We start from the raw sequence: 16,282 nt of genomic DNA on the forward strand, positions 1-16,282 counted from the left end.
TAAATCACTGCCTTCGCTGTTAATGACTTTTGACTTCTAACCACAACAATCTAATCCCTTCCGCTTTTTCCACATATGGACCACAGGTGGAAGTGAAGGTTCCCAGTGTTAATACTTGTTTAGCCACATTTATTCCGGCTGTCAAACAGCACCCTCTTCTGGTCATGTCAACAAAGTGCATTAAAAAAACGATAAACTGAACGAATTCTACAATTTGGTTGAAAAAAAAAAAACTCATTCAAAAAGAAAGACATAATAGTGTCCAGTTAATATTTAAACTTTCCTTGCATACATATGTAAAAAGGGAAACGTTAGGTGATTAGAAAGACTTCCCCTATCTTACTGTTATTTAAATGAAAAGATGAAAATAAAAGTTTGTCCAGTTTCTGTTAGTATCTATAAAAGAAATGTAATGATGGGTTACAAATGCGTGGAAAATGCACAAATATCTGCAGATTACATAAATTAAATCTCAAACTTTATAAATTGCATGAAAATTTTAGTCTGTATTTGAAACTTGTAAAGAAATAAATAAATAAATGCAGGCAATTTGCTAATGAGGTATTTTTGGCCACACAATACACGTGTGAAACACTGTGGGCTTCATAAACTTCATTTGTGTTTTTTGTCAGGATCCAATCTAAACATCTTAAAACGGCGTCACCTCTTCGGTCCCTTATAGGTTTACCTTTAAATTAAAACAAAACTCCAAAGCTAATTGGACTAAGAGGCTTAAACACTTATCAGATAATACTAGTGTGGTCAAACTAGAACTTATAAAACATGAACTAATCAATAAACACCATAAAAATGAATGAAAACTCAGCAAAATAAGGTATTCTGGATTCAACAAAAACCTCCAGAATATATTTGCATTTCCTTCATATTTCCGTCCCGGGTGCTTTGCGTAAACTCGCTGCTGGGGGCTGTGAAGCGACTGAATCAGTCACTGAGAGTCAAGCTGAACAAAGATCAGTTCCTTCTATTCCACCTTCCAGATGGCCACTTTTCCGTCAAGTTTCCCGGCTCCGCTCAGGACGTAGCGATCCTCGGCAGAGCACAGAGCCGTCACCTTGTCGCCGTGGCCGTACAGCTCCTTCAGGATCTGGTAGCGCTCTGCGTCCAGGATGTAAATCTTCCCTTTGGTTGAACTGGAGCCAACGCCGCCGACCCAGACCTGCACAGACGGGAATCGTCTCTAATCGTCTGTGGTGGATGCAGCTGTGTGTATTAGTGGCGCGTCCTAACCTGTTGTTTCACTTTGATCATGCAGTAACATCCGATGCAGTCGGGGAGGGTGACGCGGTGAAAGGGTCTGCTCGTGTCCTTAATGTGCCAAATACACACTTCAACCGAGTCGAGGCAAACACTCCACAGCTCCTCCCTCTGACACACACACACAGAAGGAAATCAGCACAACATCAACTCATCAGTGTGAGCGTGCTGTCCAGGTGGAGGACGCTACCTCTGGTAACAGCAATATAGAGCTGAACAGATTTGTGTTTCCTCTTAGCTGTTCTGGAAGAGTCAGGCGGTGTTTCACTGTCCCGTTCCTGAAAACCTCCAATATACTGTCCCTGGAGCCTGAGAGAAAGAGATTTTATTTCCATCCACGTCTCTTAGGCGTTTCCTTTTCATGCTTCAGACTGAGCCTGAGACTTACAGCACCACAGCGTTCCACTGCAGCTGGAGATGGACTGTAGGCGATCGCAGGAGAGACGGAAGTGTTTCTTCACCTGGACGGGTCCATTCACACGTACAAAAGAAAGAAAAATAAGTTTTGAGTTATGACCATTAGCCGGAGATGTCTGATTCTCATTTATCTGTCAATCGATCAGAGAGCTGTTTGATCCCGGTAGCAGCTATGGCTGTGGATTAGACACCGCGGTGTCTTCAGATTCAAGTAACACGATGGAGTGAATGTTCCTGGGGACCCCTACTGCACAGCGTTTCTGGCTCTCATGCTCAGTGGAATTCTCCCTGTGTCGTGGCCATCAACGATGGGATAAGACTGCTAAAAAGGAGGAATGTGTAGGAGAAACCCGTGTTTCTCCTTAACCCACCAAAATGTCTTCATTTTATCTATTCATGACAGCTGACCTGTAGTGTTGCGATGTCCCACGCCATGACGCTTCCCTCTGCACTGCAGGAGTACGCCACCTTCTGGCTGAAGAGACAATGAGCCGGTTAGATGTGGCGGCAGAAGCTGACCTCACCTTATCTTGTTGCCTACTTGCATCTTTCCTAAAATCAAATTCAACCCTCCACCTTCCTCCAATGATATTCAGTTTCAATCATGATTGTGTGAGAATCGGTGTTTATGTGTGTTCATTACCTATATTTGTCCGTGTCGACCGCCAGACCAGTGACCTCCGCCCTGTGTTCAGTCAACTGCCTGTTACACACCATGGCCACCATGTTGATGATGTAGATAACAGAATCCTCAGAGCCCATCCAGACCTGGTCCTTATCGACTCCCAGCATGCAGTTCTGCAAATAAAAATAGATGCAGGGAGTAGATACAGACACTTGTGGGCTGCTACAGAAAAAAACAAACAAACAAACATTGATTTGTTTTCTACATTGAAAGATAATTTAACACTATGCAGCTGGGAAGAACAGAAGATCGTTTTTTTAAGTTCCTTTTAATTGTCTTGCAGCCTCAATTTGCTTATTTGGTGATTTTATATTGTGATATGGATTCTTTCTAACTTGTCCACAAGGTGGCAACATTGTTAACATCTGCTGCCTGGCGTGTTTGCATGTGTGAGCACCTAAACATGCAATATTAAATCAAGTATAACATTTTAATTTACATCAATATTATTTGATTCAATCAAAAATAAAGTCAAAATAATAGCTACAAATTATTGTGTTAAACTGTGCAGCCACGTTATTTCACCTGCATCTAATTTACAATAGATATTATTAAAGAGCTTCTTCTTTTTTGTGATTGTTAATGGAATCTGAGATGTTTAAAAAAAAACAGGACAATGCAAAAATGTCTTGATTTATTGGGTAATTCTGTTCAGAACTGTGAGGGAGTCAAACATCTAGCCCCTACGTTTCAAGTTCAGGTTTAGATTAAAACGTGATTTACTGGCATTAAACTATTGAATATCCTGACATGACAGCTGCAGTTTTTCCCCCACAGATTTAACATATAACTAATGTATGGTTTGAATGACTGGTAAATTGGAGAAATGAAACATAGAAGTGGTTTTGCTTCAGCAGGTTTAAACAACTTTAAAATGTCATTTATGCGCATTAATCTGATATCCTGATGCGATAAATGCAAAAATGTTGCAATAGACCGAAAAAAAACAGCATATAATTTGAAAAAAGGTAGTTAGGAGAAATGAAACTTGGTTCTGGTTTTGCTTCAATAGGTTTATGAACACAGCTTTAACCTTGTAATGAAAGTTGTGCCGAAATGCTGAGTGCGGCAGAATTGGCTGCAGTTTTTTTTTTTTTAAGTGATTGAAAAGCAACATTTCTACCACAACTTCTCAGTAGTGTCAAATTTACATGACAAAGATTTCAACATTCAGGCTGACTGCATGTTTTGTTATCAGTCCTTCCCTGTTTGTGAAATCTTTACATCCTTAAATGTAGTTGAAGTGGTGACTATGAGTGAGTCTGTTACCAGTCGTGCACTCCCCACATGACAAGTGTTTGTGAGGGACCAGCTGGAGGCATCAAACACCATCACCTTACCTCCCCCCAGAGACACCCAGAGCTGACCTGAAAACACACATACGCACTTTATCAGTTATTTCCCAACGTCTTATCTCACACCCAAGTGTTTACTCTTCTAAGACAAGAAAAATGTCTGTATCAACCAACATGTTCAGTGGGGAAACTTTTTAAGTTCAGAACTATTTTACAGCTGCATAACGGTCAGTTTCTTCCATGGCTGCTCCACAAACACACAGTGGGTAGCAGAGAGGGTGGAGACAGCTGGCGAGTAATCTGGATGTAAAAAGTGAGAGAAATAGGGAGCAAGAGGGAGTGTAGGGGAGGAGAAAACAGGCTGTAAGCCAGGAATTCCCTGACCTAAATTCAAACCAGCGAGTCAGAGTGGAGGTCTGAATAGAGCAGACTGTTCTTGCCACCAACTGAAATCTCAGAGAGCTGAGTGTCACAGTGGACAGTGTGTGAGTATCCGTGAATGTGTTGGTGCTGGAGGTCAGTCTGTCACCAGCCGGGCATTTAAGTGGGCCCAGATGGTCCCGCACGCTGAAGGCAGTGATTTTATGGTTCTGTTTGGGCCCCCCCATAATAATCTCAATGGTCTCACACAGCTTTGATGCTACAAAGGTTGCATCACGTGATGAACCTCCTGTTGCTATAATATGCTATGCTATGCTAAATTTACAGATATACTCAGAAACAATAAAATATTTCAGCAACAACAGTTTGTTTGATTTACTTCTCTTTTTAGTTTCAGGGGTTTGTTATAGCAGCGGTGCAGCACTGTGATGTTGTGGCTGCTGAGCAGTCATTTTAAAAGCAAGAATTGCAATAAAAGCACAGAAAAAGTTAAGCGAGCATTTACAACTTTCTATTTCTGAGGCAAAGAAACCATTACAACTGTGGTTGTTTTCTCCAACAGGAGACCAGAGGTCGTAGAAGAACCTAATGGTGCGTTTTTATGACGAGTCTTTTATGTCAAAGCGAGAGAACAGGAGGAGGTGACGCAGCAAAGTGTCTGCTTTGGTTTTCAAACTTAATAAGAAACTGGTCTGTGTAATAAAGAGAAACCCGACACTGACACGATGACGTGGTGACGACATAAAGAGCAACATTTGCGAGTACCTGGCGTGTACAGAAGCACGTCTACAGCCTGAGGGGCAGCGAGTTCCAACGAGGGGTTAATTTTGTGTTTCAGCGTCTCTGAGGTTGCCTTGGGAACCCTCATTGGCACTAGAGACACACAAACAGCAGTTAAAGAGAGATAACTCACCATAAACAGGTACAGTACCGATGGCACAAAGACCCACCTGTAAACCACCCACCCCAAAAAAAACCACATTTTTAATACAACTGAGAATCTCAAATGTCACAACTCAACAACCTCAGGGGCCTACAACAACCATGTTGGGCAGAAATGTAGAGAATATTGTGCTTAAACAGTATAAATGAATCATCCTACCTTCCATTTTGATCCGATCGAAGTGAGCCAGCTTGGAAGCGGCATAGATGGCTTTACTGGTCTGAAGGCTGCCGACGACGGCATCCATTAATAAAGCGTTGGTCAGGGCCTGCTGCATGTACTGAGGGTCCTGGAAACAAAGCAATCCACTTTAATCCCATCTAGAGTTTACAGAAAAGCTCAAGGCTACACATCTGAAACACTGTCTTTGTCTGGAGAAACTGAATTAAATGGCATCATGGCGTTAGTTATAATTGTAAAAAAGCTGTAATTACATCAGTGCTGAATATATGAAGCATTCAGAGCTACATCCAGTCACATATCTCGATATAAATAAGATAAAGGAAATGACTCAATGACTAGTAATGTAGAGTTACACAAGTTTCACAAAGGAAAGCATCTGGATTTGGATTTATTCTCTCTGAGGCCTTTTGGAATTTCAGCCACACCTACAAAAGTCACTCAAGTTCATAATGGCTGGCGTGCATTCACAATTACACAGACACTCAGTCAATAGCTAAATGCACGAGTCTTACAAGTGAATGAAAAGGCAGAAAATAGGAGTGTATATTTTTGTATTTATGTACGATGAGCTCTCTCACATGCATGGAATTATCACCTTGTGTTGGTCAGCCATGTTGCGGCCGGCCCACATCTCTTTGACCATCAGGTGCCATAGATCGGTCTCGGTCTTCAGATTGGCCTCGAAAGCCTCCTTCCTACCATGAACTCGCAGCTTCAGACTGGGGATTCGCAGGAGCAAGAAGGGAGCCGACGACACCTTCACCTCCTGTAAAGAAGAAAAAGTGGCCTTTTACTCATGTGCCAAAGCATACTTCAAACCCCCAACTGCAAACAGCTTCTTTTCCAATGGCGTCCCATCTTTATCTGACCTCCAAATCTCTGTACTGCGCCACCTCCACATATCCCGGTCGGCCATCGGTTAACAGGAAGAGCCGCCGTTGAGTCATGGCGATTTTCCCCACGCCGCGGCTCGTCTTGACTGAGGAGGACAGCTTGAAGACGCACTCGCTGGGCTCGATGTGCTCCAGGACAGATGGTGGCAGGCACACCTGAAAGTCACAGAGAATAAGGTTGATTAGCCTAGAATGATGCAAATTTGATGTACACACAGCTTTACAAAGTCTTTATGTAAGTGCCACATAGCATTAAAACATGAACTCAAGTGATACAAGATTTGCACTCGTGCAAACGGAATTATATTCGGGACATGTTCATTTTTCATCCTTATTTCACAGTTGTGTCTCAGTTTGCAGTGTGGAGGCTGGAGCTGATGAGAAATGCTCAGATACAGACCTCCTGAGCCTCTGCCTCCGTCTCCTTCCAGATGGTGTAGAAGTCTTTGAACAAATCTGGCCCCACCTGCTTCTGGTGACCTGAGATAAATGAAAGCACAGTCATTTGAGCTGCCCGGTGGGGTTCGCATTCTCCAAACTGGGCTTTCCCAGGGACAGAGGTGGAAACTTGTTTGTTCAGTACAATCAGCAGGATGTAGCCGCTTCTAACTTCTAACTGCTCCGTTAGCAGCTAGACACAGCCAAGATAAGCACTCACCCCATCCTGAGGAACGGTGTCAATCATTAAGCTTTTGCTTCCCTTTCCTTTCTTCCACTCTAGTTTACTGTAAATCGGTGTTGCTTGGTTGATTAAGTTCATCAGTGTTTGAAATACAACTATAATGGTTCTCAACTACACTTCCCACAAGATTTTATTTTATTTAATTATGCCATTTTTTATATATAAAACTGTTAAAGAAGGGCACCTAGTTCTCACCAACAATACTTGACAAACTTGCCTCCTTCAAGAAGATGTGAGGTAATTATTAATCCAAGGAAAAGGGGCTGGGGGAGGGGCAGGAACAATGCCCTGAATGGCTCACCTACAGTTAGGGCATCAAACAGCCTGTGTATGGTTCCTTGGTCCTTCACGATGCCACACTGCTGGATGCACTTCACAAAGTCCTCCAGCTGCATGTATGTCTTTGGGAGCTGGAAGCGCTTTACTGCACATTCATCGTGTCCCTTCCCAAAGCGGCACTGTTCGCGCTCCTGGTCCCTCTTCACCCGAATGATGAGCCGTTTCAGCTCAGGTCGTCTGTCCGCCTGTGGAGAGGTCATCAAAACCACCTCGACACGTTTAATATGGAGTCTGTGCCACAAGTGCAATTTAACGCATCGTTTGAAGGGTAAAATACTAATAATTTAAGAGTCTAAATTCACTGAAGCGTGTCTAGAAATGATTCGATTTTACCATCAACTGACCTGTGACCTTTCCGTCTCTGTCAGAGAGACAACCAATGACTTGACCATCTGCAGAGGGAAGATATCAGAGTCAGTCTTATAAAGACTCTGAAAGTCCTCCATTGCATCCAGACGCTTGTTGGAAACCGTGTTGACCAAACCACGCAGGTAATGGTACCTTACAGAGAGACATTTACAGGGTTGGGTCATTAAGATGTTTTAAAAGAGGTTCATTTCCTGTTTTCAGCCTTTGTAGTACCTGGCCAGCAGAGCAGACTCCTCGGGTGGTGTGGCATTAATAGCTTTTCCCAGGGATGCGACCATATCAGAGTAATAGTTCTGGACGTAATGATAGGCTAATGGAGGTGGGAAGTCCGGGAGGCGGAAAACCTTTATGGGTTTCTGTGGAAACTTCAGGCCTGAAAAATGACAGAGTCGTTTATAACAAGGTACTTTATGAGCAATTTAAGGTCTCTGCCCCTGCACTGACCGACATCAGGACTCATCTTGAGGAGAGAGGCTGTTCTGTGAGAGATACCGGCTGTCATGATGTCACCAACGGGCTGCTCCAGGTTAGGCAGGCTGGCTCCCAGCCTCTTGCTCAGCCTGTCACTGGGACTGGCGTAGCTTCTGTAACCAGTCTTAGACCACTCATTCATGAGAGGACGACGAGGAGACTCCGTCATGGCGCGGTTCCTGGAGAAAAGACAAGAACCAGAAATCAAGACTCATTTGCAGTAGATTAAAGTGAGTTTGATTATCAAATCACAGCTGTAAAAATGTATTCACGCAAATATTTACCAAGGAAAGTGCAAAAACATTCCAATTTAATCTCTAATTTACTCACATCCATTGAGTAGAAATGAAAGAGAAACAATAAAGGCTTTTGTAGTGAAAAATTGAAGAACTTTTGTCGTTTGTATACTATTACTCGTGCAACAAGCTCATAAAAAAGCCTGTCTGTTTTGTTACATTTTTGAATTAGTAATATTTTACTTGCAATGCACTTTGACCCCAATGAATTATGACATCACACCTGTTCACGTGGTCTCTCGTGTTCTTCTCCATGCGACTGAACGCATCCCACTTCCTGTTCAGCCTGTCTCGCAAGAAAGAGTGGAATATGTGTGTGTCTAACACCTGGGGATGACAACAATTAAAAACATGCAACAGAGACAAGCAAAGCCATTCAGGGTGCTTGGGCGGCCGTCTCCATGAATGCGAGCATACTTTCTTGTAAAAAAGCTGGTCTGCCGGCTCCCTGGTCCGAAGGAACTCTTCGCTGTTAAAAACCCGGTGTTCGTGGTTCAGAAAATCTTGGACGCCTCTAAATGTGATGATAACAGAAGCCACAAAAAACATTCAATCTTAATTAAGCTCCCATTTGCAGGAGCTGCTGTGTAACCAAAGACAAAATATCAAAGTTTATCTCTTAATGACGTGATAAGTTATGTTGTGATTATGAAATAAGCAGGACAGGAGCCACTGCTGAAGCATCTACGGGGCTGAGCGGAGCTTAAAGGTGCACTGTGCGATACTGTCTGGTTTCAGAGCAAATTCATTTTTGCCTCAACATCGGTGATCCGCTAGCTGCCCCTGAATACACTGGGAAAAATGCCAGTCTCTGAGGACAACATGAAGGTTGTGAACATTAAAAAAACAAACCACTAGGGGCACAGGATGCGCCCCAAAACAGGGTTTGGGGGAGGAGTGGGCAGAAGTGCATTTGCAGATATAAATATAACCTTACTCACCAGACTTGGAGTATGCTCGGCCATCTTAGCAAAGTTAGCCTAGCAGAGATCCAAGATAGTTATAGAAGCATGGGGGGGGCGCTGCATCGATTTGTATTTATTTTAAACAAATTGCCGATATGCAAGATTGCACAGTGCACCTTTAACACAGGCAGTGCGGTGTGCAAATTATACTGTTTAAAATAGTACTTTAAAGAGTACTAGGAACTAGCATGGTTGTACTGTTGGTTGGTTACTGACACAAGTATTACCGGGTATTTTTTTTTTTTGAGCATTCCTCTTTGAACTATCTGACAACAAAGATGTGGCCTTCCTCTTGTTTATAAAGAGGACGCTTTTATAAGGAGGACGTCTTCATTATGAGATATGCTGTGCAAAGCATTTCTGTACAAATTTGACCAGCACGGCATATCTGTTTATTATATTTTTATCCATTCCTACTGTGGGCACGTCGCCTAACCTGAAGGTGTTGACCACGAGCTCCAGCATGATGTTTTGGATCTGTCTGTTCAGGGACGCCTGCCAGTCCCTGCGCTGGGATCGCAGCGCATTCACATCGGTTCCAGCTCCAAGGTGACACAGATCCAAGTCATAATGAAGCTGGAGACACTCTGCCCTGCACACACAGACCCCAGATATGCATCATCCTGAAATGACACGAATGCACTGCACACTTCAAGGAATGGGCCCTGCTCTGATGTTAAACCAGATCGCAGTTGTCATTCCAGAAAAGGAAAGGCTCATTTTCATCACCCTGTTTCTACTGCCAGGCATCTAAATTGCCTGAATAGAATCAAGTGGCTACATTAGGGTTGAGAGATGCTACCTTGACATGAAGCTCTCGGCAGCCGACAGAGGGATGGATGGGGGGTCAACGGTTTCAGAACAGGACAACTGAATGATGCCATCGTCGATGTTGACAAGCAGCAGCTCCTCTGTCTCCTACACACAAACACGTGGTTAAGCTGGTACCGCAAAGATCATTTATTACAGCCCGTCTGTGCCTTTCTGTGTTACACGAGCAGCCGCTGGAGAAGGTAACCGATGTTCTGGTAGATGTGAATAAAGAGGCATGTAGTTGACAGCATTACAGTGAAGAATGTGATATAAACTTAATGCTGTAGACTTCACACGTCCTTTATTTGCTCGTTAATTCCATAATTATGTACAATTATAATTGCATACAATTATAATGTAACTATATGTTAAATGGTGTAATTATATATGTTATATATAATTATACCTCCATAGTTTAAGGTTATTTGTATGCGTATAATCCAAAGTCTGCAATTATCTGAGACTGCTGCCGTCATCATCGTGAGGAAGAACGATGATGAGCGGCTAATTAGCTCGAGATGAGGAATATCTGTACTTACAGCAGCAACCTCTTCAAAGTGGCTGATGTGACAGCCCATCAGGAAGGCTGTAGGAGCCATGAGGAAGTCCAGCATCCCACTGGCCAAGACAGGGACGTATGGCTGCTGCCACGACAGGGGCTGAAGAAGGCGAGAGACGACAGGCTTAAAGGCACCTCGGAGAGAGGGAGATGTAACAGGATCCAGTGTGAGACACTGACCTGCAGGTAGAGCAGCAAACTCTCAGCGACCAGCGTGAGTCTGGCCCAGTCAGAAGAGAAGAACACCAACCTCTGCTCTTGAAGGAGGCAGGACAGTACCTGAGGAGAGGACAGGCTTTTTTTTCCAAGCCTAAATTCTGACTTGTGTGGTCATATGATGTATCTTACCTGCAACAGTGCCGTATGGCTAAAACAGAGGAAAGGCAGATGCAGGTCGAGGTCAATAATGGGCCTGTCCTGATCCTCCCGCGATGGAAGAACCACTTGAAGGGGACGCAGGTTGAAACTCTACAACACAGAAGCGACGCCTAACTTGTACGGATGTATGGAAAACAGAGGCGTGTCTTGAATCAAACAGAGGGAAAGAGTATTTTCTGACCACGCGTAGTTGTCCAGGTGGTGGTAAAGGGACCAGGGACAGCTTGGCTGAAAATTCCTTAATTATCTCCTCAAGGTCTGATTGCCTTGCTGGCCGCAACTGGACCAGGAGACTGACGGGGTAGAATGAGGAGTAAATACATTTTATCAAGCTTATTATCACCTAAACCAGTGGTCATCAACCCAGTCCTGCAAGGCCCATCATCCAGCCAGGTTTTCTGTCCCACCAGGTAGACAACTGTGAAAGGTGTCCACATGATGGGACAGAAAAGCTGGCTGGCATGATGGGACTTATAGGACCGGGTTGACCCCTGATTTAAAACCACACTATTGATGTAATAAAGATGCCCACCATGATAAACAGTCCTTCAGAGCATTGTAGTAGGGGAATTTAGAGATGATGCACACAGCATATGGGGCAAAGAGACGCGACTTTGATGAATTCCATCTGTGTCCATTCTGCAGAGACCCATCTTGATAGGACTGATGGGGCAGAGCGCCAATGAGAAAAGAACTCAGAACAAAAGAACTCAGGGTGCCGTTTGGGTGACAGTGAGTGCTGTACCTGTACAGGCCTGTAGTACTGTACCACAACTCCGTGGGTTCGGTTCCCAAAAAGGTCAGTGAAAACCAGGAAATGATAGCCGTCTTCTTTCTGCTCACTGGCCAAGTGAAGACCACCTGATAAGTAGAGAAGCAATATACCTCAAGACATGCTAAGGCTAAGAGCTAAAGCATCAGTTGGAATATTGGCACTATTAAGTTCAATAGAGAGTCACTATACCAGGGAAGCAGAGCTGTGGCAAGGCAATTAGGTCCAGATCCTTTGGAACGCTGATGTCCTCTGTTGCCGAGGATACGTCTGCACGATTGCTTGCTTCGCCATTAGACAAGACTTCTGCAGCTCTATCTCGCCTCTTCTGCAAGCATTCATTGGATTCTTTTTTATTTTGAGAGTCATTTGTGCGAACACCTAATAAATTTACTCTCAAATGATCAACTGCTGATCCAGGCGCTGAGGTCAACGGGAAGCCGCCGAACCTTTTTGATGAAGCTCCTCCGTCTCTGAACACGACTGAAAGCAGGACCAATGGACTGGTTGGAGTTGGGCTCCTTGGAAACAAAGGGTGGGGCGTGGACCTGCAGGACTTCAGCTTCCAGGAGCGAGAGGTCACTCAACTTACTCTGCTGATGGAGCTGTACAACACAGGAAGATTCAGGATTACGCAGTAGGTTTGGTGCATACACCACCGGCCCAAATAAAATCTGTAAATTCAGTGGTGATCTGTCCATAAATGAAGAACTTATAGTTTATTTGAACCTTGACTTTATATAATAATGTTGCCATGTGCTTATGAAAAAGTAAGTACTTGGTGTACATCTCGAAGCTTATCACTGGAGGCCCCCACCACCACGCACGCCTCCAGCAGACCAGACGGGAGCTCTGCCATTACACCCTCTGACAGAAACACATAAACACAACTCTTAGCAATATCCACCTTGGCACAATTAAGGATATCTATGACAACAAAGCAGTAAAAAGCTTTGGCGGTGGTTAGATTGATTCCTGAAAAAGGATTCCTAATCCAGAGATTGACTGGGTTCACAAAAGTGGAAATCTGATCTGTTTGAGGATTTGAGATAAATGACAACAAAGAGGATCTCGGATCAAATTGAAAGCCTTCAGATCACACCCGCATAGACTAAGCACATTTTCTTCTACTTTCGCCTCAAGTGTTTAACAAAAACAGCAAAGGAAGTCATCATATATCCTTTTTCCCAGGATTGTTGAGAGCTGACCATGCCATTTGGCAACCCTTACGCATTATTTCAACATATTTTCTGTTAGAAATCCTCTTTGCTCACTTGCTCATTTCCCCCCTTACACGCAAACATCGTGTCCTTCTCGCTAACCACGAGAACGACACGCTGCTCATTGGTTAAGGTAGGTTTACATTTGAGTCACCCCTAATCCAGGGAAGAGAATCAATCAATCCATCCGTCATCTATCTGGGTCAGGCAGAAGAATAAACATCTGACTTTCATTAGCTGCAGCTTGGTTTTCAAGCCAGGGAGACGTGCACTTTTACTGACCTGTTTTTCTCTTTTACGCACACATGTGCACAGTTTTACTTTAACCAAATGCCTAAAATGTTCTCACTTCCCAGAAATACCCTCTCTTTTCTGGTAAAATATGTATTCTGGTACAATTTAGGAACTTTAACCCTAACCCTATAGGTTTGTAATGATACATTTCAGACAGCAGCTTTGATGTAATGCACAATGAGTTAAAAAAAAAATAGGTGTATTTCAGATCGTAGGAGAAGTTTGGAAATGGTTAAAGCCACAACATGGCAACAATCTGAGGAATCTCATACTGCAGTGGAAATTCTTTGCCCCAGCAAGTTTGTGGGTCTACGTGTCTCTAAATAAAAGAGGTTATAATGAATATCTTTAAAATGATGTATTTTTGCAATTGTGCAATTGCTGTTCTGTTCTGGCACTCAGGAAGAGGAAAGCTCTTAAAATGAGTCAAACGTGCCCATTCAACGGGGGTCTGCCCATATAAACAGGACTGGGAGGGGGAAATCTGCAGTCACTTAATAGAGACAAAGCCATGTTCGGAGGGTTAAAACAAAAATAAACACAAAAACAAAAACTGCGTAGCAATAGTTTGAACGTAACCTTTTATACGGAGAGCACAGAGGTTAAAAGCTGACTCGGGAGCAGTCGGGCGGCATTCTTCACTGGTTCAGATTCAAATCAAACACTGACCTTAGATTACGCGATCATGTCCACTGGCTACTTTACATCGCTCCAAATTGACTTGGCTCGCTCCTGAAAAGTCGACATAATGCGTCTCAAGGTTGACTTAGACTAACTTTCACAGTAAACTGTGATTCGCGCACTTTGTCACAGTCAGGAAAGCACGCAGTGTGGTTTACCGCTGCACTGTCAAACCAGGTCTAGACGGACTTCCGGTGCGGTGCCTTTCAAAATAAAGGAGTTAGCTTGTAGGCGGAACGGCTGTCAAAAGGAACAATAACGTCACCTAGTGTATATTTACTGTTTTGTATCCGTAAAGATCATAAGACATGGGCAAAATTATTCAGATAATAAATTGTAGGGTCTTGCTAGCATTATTTGTTATGTTATGGAGTAGTGGTAGTAGTAGTAGTAGTAGTAGTAGTAGTAGTAGTCGTAGTGTAAAATTCAAAGTCAATGCTAGTCAACAATATTTTAAAAAGAAAATGAATGTCAGCCAATAACACTGAAAAGCACTAGGATACACAAAAGGTGATTTTAAGCTACCAATTTAGCTCAAGTAAATTCCCATCAAACCACAATATGGCCACCAGGTGGCGTCATCCCACCTGAACACAGAAATGACAAAATATAGCGAATAAATTATATATATATATATATATACAGTATTTATTTATTTTTTTAAAGTGTTTCCCTTAGGTAAAATTACAAAGCAAAAAAGTAATCACCAAAAACAATATCATTGATCTCGTCAGAAGAAAGCCTATACACATGTTTATTTATAAAGATTGATTGTTTAAATGATTGAGTCCCACAAAGCTTTTTTAAAATCTAAATTTAATTTAAATATATACAGAGATAGATACATTTAAATGTATATAGTAAATGAAACATAATGTATTAAATATATTCTGGCAAATAAAGTACTTTTAATGTTTGACTAACTCGAAATAGAAGTAATTAAACCTAGTTAAAAAAACACTTTTTAAAATTTGCAATAATATATAGTGATATATAAGACGCAGTTCCCTAGTTCCAGTTTTATTTCATAATTATTATTAATATTTAAAATCCACAACACGTCTCATTAGCTCATGACAACTGGCTGAAAGTTTCTTTCCGTTGCACTTGTTTTTAAATTAAAAATGGGCCGTGTACCATATAATGGGCATGTGTACTTGCTTCCTTGACGGTGGCGTCAGCGGAGTCTCCTTTCAAGGGGCAGCCCCACCTCCTCCCTCCTCCCTCCCGTCGTTCCCTGCAGCGGCCATATTGGAATGCTGGATGTGGAGAGGGGAAGCAGGAACAGGCGACGAGAGCAGCGCGGAGAGGGGAGTCGGACAGGAACGAGGAAAAAAAAACAACACCAACTTTAACTACGCCTTCATTTACAACCGAAATAAAGGATTATTGACAGGCCCTCAACAACGTGTCCTGCCGGGAAAGCCAAGAGGAATCTTTGGGCTGACTTCTGGAGAAAGTCAATGTAAGTGATGGTGCGTTAACGGTACTGGTTTAAAAACTGAAGAAAAGTATGGTTTACGGGTGGCTTTATCATTTGACTTGACTGGTGCTAGCAGTTTCCTCTCACAGTTTTCAGTCTCTTAAATATTTTTCTCTCTTTGGTAAACCTTTTAAAGACGTCATATAACAGCTGTTATACCGTCATAATAAGTTTGCGCGTCCATGAAGCAGCTTGAAAACTTAGGTGACCCACTGTTTTTGAAGTCGTCACAGTCACATGGAGTATGTGAGGAGTGAGGTTATGTTAAACTTTACAGTAAATAAATTTACCGGATTAACCTACTTTCAGTTTGTAATCTTTGCATCAAGTTTGTTGACTCTATTTGTGCGTGTGTGCTTACCTTGATTTGCTAGGTCAAATTGGACATATTGAGCTCTTGGCTCTTGGGTTCCTTAGATAAAGGTTAGTAAATATCAGTAGTTATTTCTTAGACACGTGAGAATGCCCAATTTTCTATTATTAAACTAGCATATTGCCTAAATATTACATGTTGAGGGGATACATTTCTTTCAATTTAAGCAATATAGTTGTGCAAATGAATCCATATTGACTCAAGTATATGTTAAAATGTTAACATGACCTATATGCTTCATAAAGGAAGATGAAATGCTGTAGCTGCACTGTACCCCATGTGAAAGGTTGATATGGCTCCACTTGATATTCCAGATGCAGGAAAATGCTAATGAATTGCAGTATCCCAGGGCCAGTGGAGCTCAGGAGACCCGCTTTAGAAGCGATGCTTTGCACATTGAAACAGCAGCAAGACCTTTTCCAACCAGTGTGATTCATAACTACAGTTGCAGAGAACAGCAAATATTCTTTCTAGATGTTCATGCTTCCAGAGTTTGATTTGGGGATTAAAAGTGT

General features: G+C 42.6%; 2 protein-coding genes across 12 annotated transcripts in view; one reads left to right on the top strand and one right to left on the bottom strand.

Annotated features, from left to right (window-relative positions):
- Positions 1-108: 108 nt before the first annotated feature.
- On the bottom strand, positions 109-14,099 carry dennd3a (DENN/MADD domain containing 3a). Of its 2 annotated transcripts, none has more exons than XM_057021538.1 (30): positions 13,900-14,099; positions 12,504-12,583; positions 12,166-12,321; positions 11,909-12,044; positions 11,690-11,805; positions 11,477-11,607; positions 11,126-11,237; positions 10,915-11,034; positions 10,747-10,845; positions 10,547-10,666; positions 9,997-10,112; positions 9,631-9,786; positions 8,647-8,743; positions 8,453-8,556; positions 7,907-8,112; positions 7,676-7,835; positions 7,438-7,594; positions 7,056-7,278; positions 6,473-6,552; positions 6,049-6,228; positions 5,775-5,945; positions 5,156-5,285; positions 4,819-4,926; positions 3,647-3,744; positions 2,336-2,490; positions 2,101-2,167; positions 1,664-1,736; positions 1,466-1,584; positions 1,249-1,386; positions 109-1,177 (listed from the first exon to the last, which is right to left on the bottom strand). In XM_057021538.1, exons 2-30 carry the CDS (start codon positions 12,573-12,575, stop codon positions 983-985), a joined length of 3,795 nt encoding a protein of 1,264 aa, XP_056877518.1. In that variant the 5' UTR covers positions 12,576-12,583; positions 13,900-14,099; the 3' UTR covers positions 109-982. The 2 variants fall into 2 exon arrangements, with proteins under 2 accessions (XP_056877518.1, XP_056877517.1); XM_057021537.1 differs by having other exon boundaries at positions 12,495-12,583.
- Positions 14,100-15,039: 940 nt separating this feature from the next.
- The window catches only part of LOC130518720 (focal adhesion kinase 1-like), a 30,127-nt gene continuing 28,884 nt past the window's right edge, over positions 15,040-16,282 (top strand). For 6 of the 10 annotated variants that reach the window (XM_057021539.1, XM_057021540.1, XM_057021541.1 and 3 more), the window contains exon 1: positions 15,040-15,376. In XM_057021539.1, coding sequence (XP_056877519.1) covers positions 15,055-15,376 — 322 coding nt within the window. In that variant the 5' untranslated portion in view covers positions 15,040-15,054. Of the gene's footprint in view, positions 15,377-15,768; positions 15,818-16,282 lie in introns of all 10 variants that reach the window. The other 4 variants (XM_057021546.1, XM_057021547.1, XM_057021552.1 and 1 more) reach the window with 3 other exon arrangements.

Source organism: Takifugu flavidus, chromosome 21, assembly GCF_003711565.1.
Source record: "Takifugu flavidus isolate HTHZ2018 chromosome 21, ASM371156v2, whole genome shotgun sequence".
Taxonomy (NCBI): domain Eukaryota; kingdom Metazoa; phylum Chordata; class Actinopteri; order Tetraodontiformes; family Tetraodontidae; genus Takifugu; species Takifugu flavidus.